General features: G+C 46.2%; 1 protein-coding gene across 1 annotated transcript; it reads right to left on the minus strand.

The window, feature by feature from the left end:
• Positions 1-5,589: 5,589 nt before the first annotated feature.
• On the minus strand, positions 5,590-11,907 carry LOC146175856 (serpin B9-like). The gene is made up of 4 exons (XM_084582218.1): positions 11,575-11,907; positions 10,376-10,534; positions 7,705-7,860; positions 5,590-6,129 (listed from the first exon to the last, which is right to left on the minus strand). The coding sequence occupies exons 1-4, from the start codon at positions 11,890-11,892 to the stop codon at positions 5,590-5,592; spliced, it is 1,173 nt and encodes a 390-aa protein (XP_084438344.1). The 5' UTR covers positions 11,893-11,907.
• Positions 11,908-12,274: the final 367 nt, after the last annotated feature.

The raw sequence follows: 12,274 nt of genomic DNA on the forward strand, positions 1-12,274 counted from the left end.
ATAGCGAGGCCAGGGGAAGACATGTAAGCAGCAAACAGTACGCAAGTCGACACCGCGAGTCTTGCGCAATTCGAAGGACGCAAGCAAAATTATCTAAGCGCAAAATGCTCCAACCACGCTGTTTATGCGTAGTGATACAGCAGATAGGTGGGACTCTTGTATGAGGCAAAGCAAACTGAACAAAGGCTGAGGGGTAGCCTTTGTGTTTTGCCAATGTTTGAACAGGAGGATCTCTCTACGTCTTGGAGAAGACAAGTCCTCTTGTCGAACGTTGGGTGACGCGGTCAGGTTTCTCCTCAAAATTTGTTCATTTTGTTTTAAAACTAGCGGGAAGCAGAGAAATAATGCAACATAACATACATTTTTCAAAATCTCAGGAAATGAAGTAAAGCTAGTGAATATTACGGCCGCCTCAAGCGCTTACAGCTCGAGTACATGCTGTCAAACAGTCAGTGTTCTGAAAGGGAACATTGGGCGGGCTGCCATAGTTGCGTCTTGCATGCTGCGGATTTAAGTCGCCAACTATGGTGGCTCACATCATTATATCTGTGTCATCATTATTGCGCATATACTCGCATATAACGTGCTGTTATCGTATTTATTTGTACTCTTCTGTATACATACCTTAGTCAAATTTTTCACTGAAGAAAAATTTTCGTTCGTGGGCCGGTATTCAACGGGAAAACACAATGGCAAAGGCGAGTGCTCACCCTGCTTTTACGTTGGAGTCTTTGTCGCGCACTCCGTGCCAGGATGAAAACGCTTGCGTTAAAAAATGACTGATACAGTTTTATCGTAGTTAAACCAAGTAGCACATACGAAAGCATTTGCGCACAGGTGGAAGTTGATGGAGACGACGACATGAAGTGCGTAGCGCGAGTGTGTCTTGCAGTCTGTGCTGAGGGTAATCAGTTGCGCCCCAAATAAAATACATGGGTTCGAATGCGCTCAGCCACTTAAAAAAAATACTACCAGTAGACTTACAGCCTTAGGCGATTTTTCCAGGCATTATACGGGGTTTAACCTGGTTGAGCCGACGATAGCGTGTAAAGTCATTGAATTACACGCACCAGGATGCGTGCGTGGACTGTAACGTCACGATATGACGCGGAAACCAGAGGACGCCCACAAGCAAAATGGTTGCTCGGCTATGACTATTGTATGCATGATTTTGCATAGAAATGGAGGGACATTTAATCACCTTTAAGAGTTATGATGCAATAGCGCTAATGCCTTCCGTCTACGGCTCCCTTTGCGTGTTCCGGTACATGTAGAGTCTTTATCAACAGTGTAGAGCCCAGGGGGTCTGCTTCCGAGCTCTGTAGTGGCGCTGATTTAGCAATAGTGGAGGTCCTCACCATAGGAGAGGGTAGGGCAAAAAATCTTCTTACCCCTCAAGAGATTCGGAGCACTGAAAATCCATTACAAGCCGCACGAATCGGCTCAGAAGCAGACCCCCTGGGCTCTACACTTTTGACAAAGACTGTACCTATTGCCACTCACTTAATCCCTGATTCCTTAATTTGAGCCTCTGGTATCTCACATACGCACATAAGATTATTGTGAGCTACCTGATTGTGAGTAAAGCTGCCCGACATAGATATGAAGTCTCGCTTTAACAAAGCCATACAAACGCGCCTACGTGGCCTAGGAGTAGTGTGTGTGTTTGTCAAACGGGATTCAAGGGTCCCGGTTTCGACTCCCATCTCACCATCATGTCTCACAGGAGCCACCCGAGTTGGGAGTTGGCAGCACCTTCTATGTCACGTGGTCTCATGACGTCACGCAACCCACCGACCAATCAACGCTCGCCTACGTCACCTGCTGACTACCATCCGTAAGGTCCATGCTCTCGATTTTTCGCTCACGATGCACGCGCCGGTAACGCTGACACGCCGAATTTTCTGCATAACGGGGTTTTAACGCGATCCTGTTAAAATGAAAACTGGTCCCGAGGAAAGGCAATGCGCAGTACCTATTTGCGATAGGCACTTACGCCTTCAAGGGAGGAAGGTAAACGTGAGAGAAGAAAGAGATAAAGAGGTACCATAGTGAAAGGCTCTGGAATTCAATTCCCTAGGGATCATTCACGTGCACTGACGTCTCACAGAACACGGACTCCTTTTCTGACTAAACTTTAAAAAGCAAGCGACGTAAATTGATAGCGTTTGGTTATAGGAGAGGTAGATAGAGAATGAAAGCCTTTATATGAGAAAAGGAAGAAAGATTGCCGACAGGACTGCATCTGTGTGTTGTTCTTTGACCTGAAAACATCCATGGCACATCCCGAGACGCCCATGCGTGCTCTTGAGGTGACACTGTGTAGCCTTTACCAATTTAAAACAAAGACACCGAGAGTATGAAGGACAGCTAAACATGACTTGTGCGAAATATGAAAATTTCTCTCTCTTTACACCAACCCTCGATGGTGCTAACAGTGCTCACTGGTAGCCTTTGCTCGAAATGGGTACCTGAACTCACGGGTGTCATCGGTGCCGTCAGCCATGGTGCTTCGTCAAGCGACGCACACCAGTCGACCCGACAAAGCGAGCAACCCTGGCAGGCGTCGGTGCTGGTACGCCAGCCGACGACGCCACCGTGCCCAGCTTCTTTTTCTTCTGGACAGGAAAGAAATCAAAGCTGGAACACGTGGTGACTGGCAGGGAAACTGATGATGCGGATGGTGTCCTCAGTCGTATAGGCACATATACACGGCGGGGATATTCTTCTTCTTCTTCTTCTTCTTCTTCTTCTTCTTCTTCTTCTTCTTCTTCTTCTTCTTCTTCTTCTTCTTCTTCTTCTTCTTCTTCTTCTTCTTCTTCTTCTTCTTCTTCTTCTTCTTCTTCTTCTTCTTCTTCTTCTTCTTCTTCTTCTTCTTCTTCTTCTTCTTCTTCTTCTTCTTCTCCTCTAATTTGATGGCACATACCCACACAGGGAGATCGGCCAAGAATTGGGGTGCAGAGATATTAGATTTTGAGATGTATAACGACATCGCAAAAATAAATAGAAATAAATGCTAGGGAATAGAGAAGGAAATGTATATATGAAAAACCAAAATAAAAAAGAGTAAATACTAACGCACGCAGTAGGAGAATACTAAGATTTGACATGTACAGATTAAAAATTCAAAGCATATTAGCAAGGCAGACGTTTTGTTTCTATTAAGAAGTTTTGAATGGCGTTAAAAACAGGCCTGTGGCTGTACCCAAGCATGGTGCCATCGAACGATAATACAATTTGGCTGCTCAAATTAAGACCCAGCTGTTGTAACGGCTTCTCTAAATACGTATAGGCGCACGGCGGGGGATATCTTCTTCTTCTTCTTCTTCTTCTTCTTCTTCTTCTTCTTCTTCTTCTTCTTCTTCTTCTTCTTCTTCTTCTTCTTCTTCTTCTTCTTCTTCTTCTTCTTCTTCTTCGTTATAATGGCACATACCCACAGTGGGGAATTGGCCAGAATTCGTTGTAGGTGACATAATATAATTGATAATGTCGATTTGACTGTATGATAGATAATCTAATAATTAGGAGTTAGTGTTGCTGAAATAATATGAAATTTTGAGGCGATAGTAATAGAAAGCAATGAAAAAAAGGAATAAAATTGTAAAATAATAAAAATAATAACAAAAAGAAAAAGTACAATTCAGACAGATCAGCGCTAACGCACAAATCTTCCAGTAGCAATATTATAATTATGAAGTAAGTCACACACCGGTTTTAGGACATACCCTTTGACGGTTGCACCAAAGGAGAGGAGGACAGGAACTGTAAATGGCAATCCTAGGGGAGCAAGAGGTATTTCTAAATAATTTCTTCTCTGAGTAGCATACTTGCGGCAGGAGAGGATGTAATGTTCAATTGTTTCCACGTCATCACATGACGCACGAAGATTCGACGGCGTGAATCCAGAGCGACATAAATAAAGATTGAGGGAAGGAATTCTACAACGCATGAGCGTCATGGAGACCTCACATTGCCTCGAGGTACAACATCGGACATTCCAATGGAAATTTAAATGGTTAAAATCCGTAGTCGCAAGAAGTGGCTCATGGCTCAAGAAGTTTAACGTTTGAAACCGTTCAAAACGGGATATATTTAACAAGATAATATTGGGTACAACATCGGCAACAGGCCCATTGAGAGCTGAATTTGCTAAATAATCCGCCATTGTATTAGAAGCGATGGCGCAGTGTCCCGGAACCCACTGAAAACGTACTTCCTGTAAATGTATGGGAAGGAAAAACGTCAGAGTTTGTTTCAAAAAACGCATTTTCGGGCTTTCTAATGCTGCTAAGACTGACAGGCAGTCAGAGAGTATGATTACGTGAGTAACATATCGCGCGAACGGAGGCCCCGAAACTTCATCTTTGTCAACTATCGTCAGAAATCAACAGCCACCCATGGCCATTTTCTTAACGACCTGAGATAGACATCTAAATATAGGTCAACTCAAGGGGTTCAAGTTGCTAGAAAGAGCTCAAAATATCAATGGAAGCGGCCTGGATGCAAAAAATCGAACTTCTTAGCCAAAGACAAGTCCAAAACGTTGTGAGCCGCGTGTATACGCATACTCGCACCAAAAGACACATCTCTGGAGGCGTCTTTCGTTTTTGCGACCTTACGAGTTTACAGTTTATAGCACCTCGTATACTGATTGATACAGTGTCAATACGGATGGAATAGGTGTCCCTTATTCCCTCCGTGCGTATGCACGGACAGCCCATACTGCCATCTCAAAAAGATCTGCTACCGTTGCCCAACGTGGCATCTTACATGAAATACGTAATGTGTGTGAAGGGCATTAATCCAAGGGCATGCAATCCAAGGGCATGTGCATGGTATTGACATTGACTGCATTTACAGCCTTTGTCAAAAACAGAGCTCAAGGGTTTTGCTTATAAGCTCCGTAACCGAGCGCGTTAAACGAGCGTTCTAAATCTCGTAGATGACAAATTGCATCCCCCTCCTCCTCTATAGCTTACCCATATATTCCATTATTGCTTCTGGGAGCCTTGTTACACTGCTTAGAAGTGAAACTCTCCCTGGGCTGTATATTTTTCACAAAGCCTGTACATTGCGAGGGAGCTGGACGCCCAGAGAAACACACGAAAAAAAGAAAAAACGGTTTCTACAGTATTGTGTTTCATTATTACGGTGCAACCAAATAAATGAAACATTGAATCGACAAATAAGATCTAAGCTTAGTTTCTTCGAAATTTGTTGATCATGTATTGATGCTGACGCATATTCCGTGACGAGTATCCTGCACCTTTTCCAACCTAGATCTGCGGTATGCAAGAACTACGGAACGAGAAACCAGTTAGTAATGTCCACATTCCGTCACCAAATGTTTATTCGCGAAGAATGTGAAGTGGAGCTCGTTCTCACGTTCACAGCCACATGCAAAAGCGCACGCCTCCCAGAAGGTCGTGATTAGGACCACTGCGTTGTCCAGTAACCGTCAGTTCAACACCGCCAGGGCACGGGAAACTAGGCGTGTTGGCGCCTTCGCCCCTCTACATTGCACTTGCAGTTCATCGGGGATCACGCATGTGTGTCCGGGGCCCGTAGAAATGGTCAGGGGTCCGCGCTTCAGGGCCTGCAAACGGCACCCATGAAGACTATGGCACGGTTGTAATGATGCAGCAGCACGTACAGGAAGGGACGGTTGGCGCGGAATGCGATCATGGTGGCGTCGAGGGGGTTGGGAGGACGACAAGCCTCGCCCATCCCTTCCTCGGTAGTGTCGAAGAGCGCCTCGTGAATGAAGTTGTCCACGCATATCTTCGTGCCCGGGCCGGTCATGCGGCTCATGTCGACTACGTGGTCGTCGAACAGATTGGTGATGCCGAGTGCCCTGAGGGCGGGTACCATTTCGTACGATCTCTGATGCCGGAAGCGCGGCAGCCACACGGCCATAGAGTTCACCGGCTTGAGGTCCTTGATGAGGCGGCGCACCACGTCGTTGCTGAGCACAGCCACCAGCTTGCTCAGGCTTACATCGCGGTCGGGCAGGATGACGAGCAGGCTCAGGCAGCGGGACATGTAGGACAGCTCGATCGCCTCGCACGGGATGCGTGTGCTGCGGCAGTACATGGCACCGCGGCACGACTCCATCATGTCCACCTGAGCCTGCATACGGCACCGTTTTCAGGACAAACGCCCGCTGGACTATCCGAAAAGGTTTTGTTTTCTAAGCAAATCAGAGTGACGACCACAAAGCTATTCAAATAGGTATTAAAATAATTGACATTAAAACCCTGTAGCTTAAGAAATTGAAGTCCGGGCCCTGCATGTCCGGTAAAACTGAAGTCCTTATACGTTGACTGGAATCCAGGCAATAAGGAAATTCAGCTTTCTTCGAAATGTCAGGATTCCGAAAATTTAAGTTTGGGTGGTTAGTACAAGAAATAAACAAAAACAGTTTCGCCCAGCCAGAATAAATGGTGAAGTGGTGAGCTTCGCATCGGCCGCACAGATCTATAATGTAAAGGTTTTCACTTGCTACGGTCGCTTGCTCTGCATCAAATGCGGCGACGGAGGGTAGGGGAAATAGGGGAAAACCATGGGCTCAGTGTCCCGTGTTTAGCCTTTCTGCGAAAATGAGCTGCAGAAGAGCAATTTTGTCCGAGCAGTTCAGATCAAGAGCAGTCACCTTCACATCAGCCCTGATTGTACCCAAAGATGCATCCAGAAAGAAACACCGGGTATTTAAATGCAACATCCGCCCGTGTACAACATTAGTATCTCACTGAAATAAAAATGTTCAAACTACGGCGAAGCCACAGGGGTCTCAAAGCTATTTTGTGCAATTTGAGACGCATCCTACGCTGTGCCTATAACTTCCTGCACGACATCTACATCAGTTTACACAGTATGCACATCGCTGGATCTCCGCAGACCTGTCAAAGCTCGTTGGAGATGTGTGATCAATCAAAATTTTAAAATAGGTTTATTAAACCCGAGCTGATATTTCATATACACTGCACTTAGTCAAGAACATTTTCATTTGGAAGCATAATATATATATAGCATGACTTGAACCTATAGTTATAAGAGTTAAAGTTGTTTAATTTAGCCCAACTAAGTCCTCTCCGCCTGGCCAACGCAGCTTCCCGGCCGCCCATATCAGCCGACTGATCAAGTGCAGCCTGATGGTTTCGTCTCTCTGAACTCTAGTCGACAGAGACCGAGGCAACGTTCCAACGCTATCCTCATTCATGGCTACGAGTGGTGTGAGAGCGAGCGTACAGCGAGCTCCATCTTGCAGCACAGGGCATGAGGTAGTGACGTCACATGTGGCGCCACCAATGAGGTCAAATGTCAAAGTTAGAATGACCAGTGTTCGCTGGTCAAGTTATTCTTGCAGTCATGTCACACCATATATTGCACGGCTAGACATTGCGATTTGACAAATATTACTAATGACCTTGCATGGCTCCTCAAGGTCGTTTGAGCAACGGCCAGCGAAATCCGTAGCTGTACCGTGAATAGTATAGCTTACGCTTTGATACGAAGTCGCAGCTGCGGCAATATAGATCTAGTGCTACAGACGCCGCCAACTGGGTGCCGTGTCGAGGACTTTTCTCTAGGCCTACGTTAACTGCGTTGTGTTCAGCTTATCTTATGCACAGCACCCACAGGCTATAGTGCCTGTAAAGAGAGACACGCGATGAGAGTTTCCCCAGGCAAGGATTTCCCGCTCACCGTCTCCCGGGAGTTGACGTAGAAGGGCGCCTTGACTGGCCCAAAGAAGGGCTCGCTCCAGATACCACGGAAGTAGATGGCGCTGACGACCAGCAGCCGCGTCTTGCTGGTCACGTCGCCTTCCCTGAGCATCTGCGTCACGTTTCCGTCAGTTGCCTGCGTGGCAGGTGAAAATCGAAAGAAAATCGAAAATCGAAACAAGCGAAATTCGGTAATTTTCATTTTTCAATTACTTGAAGTCCTCTTTTGCTTACACTAATTTCAAACACCATGGGGGATGCGAGAATCTCCATGGTGCCCGCACGTAAAAAATGCAGCACAGTGATTGATCCAAAGGTTTCCTTCCCCATGATTCTAAACATGTGATCCATATGCGTCGAGAAAGACAGGTAGGCACGTAAACGCTGATCTATCAACTGACATTTACTGAGTGAAACGGCTACTTAAATACCGATTCCGAAACTACAATAACAAGATTTCTTTGGTGAACCCTATAAATGTCAGTTGGAAGTCCAATGCTCGTGTGTCTACCTGTCTTCGTCGTGTCTTTTGCTGTGTTGCGCTGGTATTATGCATCATGGAACACCAACTAGCCGGCACTTTTAAGCTGCTGAAAAAACGTGTAACGCGGGCGATAATCATCGACTTCGGAGATATTCGTGCGGATAGAAGGGAGCTGCAGATACGCGTGATGACAGGGCATATTACATCGACATGTTAGGGCGAAAGCCTTTAATTGCTCATACTCGTGGCCATGACCCTGTCCGTCCGGCCACCAGAAGTGTCACATTTCTTCGCGAGATTCCGCGAGATACCGCGAGATTGGGCTGTCATCACCTGGTGAAGTCATCGGCCAGTCTACCATGTACAATATAGCTAAAAATAAATCCTGCCTCCACCGGGAACCGAACCTCCATCTCTTGGATCCCAGCCGAGCGCTTTAACCAACTGCGCCACGCCTGGGATCGTGAAATGCACATCGTAACTCTCTTTGTCTACCGATGACAGCAGCGATGAGAATGACGCTGCAATTAGTGATAAGACAAGGATGAAATTACCAATGATAATTACGGTACATTTATTTGATAATGATAATGAGAACAAACGTGGTGTACCGTGTGCACCAGCAACGCTTAGGCTTTAGCATTTCTGCAGTGTAGATTCCACAGTGCTCTGGGAATTATTTTATAATATATCAAGCACGTAAACACTCCATTCAATATCTTCATAGCTAGCTTCCATCAATCTTTCGTTCATGGTCTTTACAGGTTACAACGAAGCACAGGCCGACAATGCATTCACAACGATATTCCTTACAATGCTGCTGAAATACTCCACCTCGACAGCCAACATAAAAACTACTTTGCGCAGCACCTAGCATTTGTATGCCTGTCCTGTACGAGGGCTTAGGGAGCGGATAACTCCTACCGCTAAATCTCGTTCAGTGCCCGGATGGCTGGAAATCGGTGTCCGGACGTTGGCTCTCGCGGCGTCACCTCGAGGTCATCGACGACGGTAGCTAAGGGCGTTTCATGCTTAATACAATTCGATGAAACGGTGGGACGTTCGTCAGCAACCAAGTAGACATGATTTATCCACCTGTCCCGAAAAACGGACACGCAGCCTTATAAACCTTAATGAAGAGACCTTCCCTTTTTCCTGCACAGGTGTACCGGGAAAGGAGTGTTGAAATAGCATGATATATTGAGCGTGGCATCCAGTTTCCATACACTCGAATATTTTATAGCTGAGGGCGCTGCTACGATTCTACTACGGTAGCCAAGAAACCTAGGCTTCGGATATATCGAAAAGGGATTAGCTTATACAGTGCGCGAGTATAAAACAAAAACAAAGTGTGCAGCAGCAATTCTCGGCGACAAAATTACCCTCTCGACATAGCGAACTGCATAGATTTTTCTATACATAACCTAAATTTGCGAGCAAGACGTTTACAGGCACTTAGTCATCGCCTTTTGAGGGCATAACGCTTCCCCTACCCTGGAGTCGTTGGCTCGAGCCTGCGTCAATTAGGTGGCACGTGACGCCCCACGCCTCCCATCCAAGAAACCTTAGCTCGAAACTGCATTTCAGGACTTTTTGCTTGTAACGCCAACGCCGGATTTTAGGGCGAAAGCCTTTAATGGCTAATGCTGTCGTGGACAAAGTGTGTCCCGCTTTTGCGGCGTTCTGATTGGCCGAGGCGGGATGACGTCACAGAGGTCTCGACCGATCCCAGAGCACCACCACAGCGTGCCTTCTATGGCCTATTGATCAATTATTAAGTAACTAATTAAGTAATTAAGCACCAATTAATGACTAACTAATTATTTACCTGCTGAATTACTAGTCGGTTAATTAATTATTGATAATTGCTAGTTAGTGCCAGTTGCGTAGCAGAATGCGACACTCAGGCTTTCGCCTTACACTACTTTAGTCGCTAAAGTCCCTCGTAATTTTTTTCTGAGACAGCATGTTGACACTAACGTGTAATATGAATTCATTAGCAGCGTTTAATTTCGTACTACAGATAGTGTTTGTACAGCCGCGGTCGTTCCTAAGGTGTGCTGCACCGGCCGCGATAAGCACATGGTAATAAAATGGCTTCCAACCTCAAATCTGTGTACACATGTGTTCAGGAAGCTATACGTGGGATGCGAATGGGAGCACTGACCTTTGCCGCCCAATTGTCGACCTCCTTGGCTGCCCCATGCGGGTTCCCCTTGAAGTCCAGACGGCTCACTTCGTCTGAGAAGGTCTCCTGCAGGGTCTCCTTGAACTCGGGCAGCAGAGGAACCTCCTTGGACACGAACAGCTTGCTTCCTAGTGACACCTGCACCAAGAGAAAAAGCCTGGACACTCGAACGATACTCTGCATCGTTCACTCCGTACTGAAATCAGCACATCAGTTGTAGCAACAACAATAACAACAAAAACGCACATGTCATGAGTGAGATTCATGCTTAATATAAGGGTGATTGTTAGTTTTCTACAACATCCGGTATCACTATGTTCTCATAGCCTATCCAAAGACATTACAGCAACATTATTGCTCGTCTTGGAGCCATAAATTGTTATATATTATTATTATTATTATTATTATTATTATTATTATTATTATTATTATTATTATTATTATTATTATTATTATTATTATTATTATTATTATTATTATTATTATTATTATTATTATTATTATTAGATCGCTTCCAAAGCTCTCTTTTACCTTGTAATACGTAGTGCGAAATGGCTATCACTGTTCTAGGGATACTGAGAGCAGTAATAGCAAATAATTACTCCATAGCAGTTTGAAATTATGTTTTTCGCGATAATATAACGCACTGACCAAGCAACAGCAGTGTTCTCATGAAGGAGTTACTGAAACCGTCGCCTTCCTTGGATGTCGTATATGTGAGTTGAGGTCTTAAGCGTTGGCCAAACAATGACACAGGGCACATAAATAGTTGGTTGGCGAAACACTTCGGAAGGCAGATCCCCGCGATCCCCTCGGGTAGTGGGAAATAGCCATTATGAAACCCGAAACTGCGTTCGATTCTCCATATACCTACAGGAAGCAAACTTCGTGGTCACGCGTCCCTCAACGAGCACTCTAGATGTAATATAAGCAAGCCAGCTGCACCTGCAAACACCGCTGAACTTGAGTCATGCCTAGATGGATCCTGTTTCGCCTATCCCAGGCAGCGTGAATAATCGGCCCAAGATTGGAATAAGTTGGCAATGTACATGGGTAAATGAGGTTGTGGCAACGCCGTATAGAAATATTGGGTCTATGGTTAGCGCTGCCTGGAGCTAACAGCTAGCCGGGCGTTAACGTTCCATCGCTTCACATCTTAATAGAGGCCGCGACCGCACCTTGGTGTTGGGCATGGAGCTGTTGAGCATGGACAGTATTTTCTCGCAGGTGCGGAACAGGTTGTTGGGGTCGATGGCACCACAGGCATGCACCACCTGCGCCGTGGTGGCTTCGCCAGTGCCCACGATGGCCATGCCCAGGGCGACGGCCAAGCCGAACGGGGACAAGCACACGTTGGCATCCTGCGACTCCTGCAGAGACTTCGCCACCAGACGCAGCCCGAAGTCGGTGAGCGTGCAAAAGGGCCGCGAGGAGTTCGGTGTCCCGACACCCGAAGACGGCGACGTCGGGGACTGCGTGCCCAGCTGCCGACTCATGGTCAGCGGGCTGGCGCTGCCGGGAAACGCCATCGCCACCGCCGCCGCCGCCACCGACTCCTCGTCTCCGCGCCTCGTCTTCTTCGTTTCTGATCGCCCGTGGGGTGGTTGTTGTCCTTTGAACTGATGACACTTACCCACAAATGGGAATAGTCCAAGAATTGGTGTGCAGAGCGTACTTACATAGCCAAAAATAAAATGATTGCTGGGGAAGAGAGAAGGAAACGATAAGATGAATCACCAAAATAAAAAGGAGGGGAACACTGTGAGGGAACACGCAGGAGGGGAACACTGTGAAAGTTGTGGCCAAATGATTAAAAAAAGTTATACTAGCAAGGAAGATGTTTTGATTCCATTAAGAAGTTTTGGATCGCCCGTGCGT

The sequence above is a fragment of the Amblyomma maculatum genome, chromosome 10 (assembly GCF_055883805.1).
Source record: "Amblyomma maculatum isolate TAMU_Amacu chromosome 10, ASM5588380v1, whole genome shotgun sequence".
Taxonomy (NCBI): Eukaryota; Metazoa; Arthropoda; class Arachnida; order Ixodida; family Ixodidae; genus Amblyomma; species Amblyomma maculatum.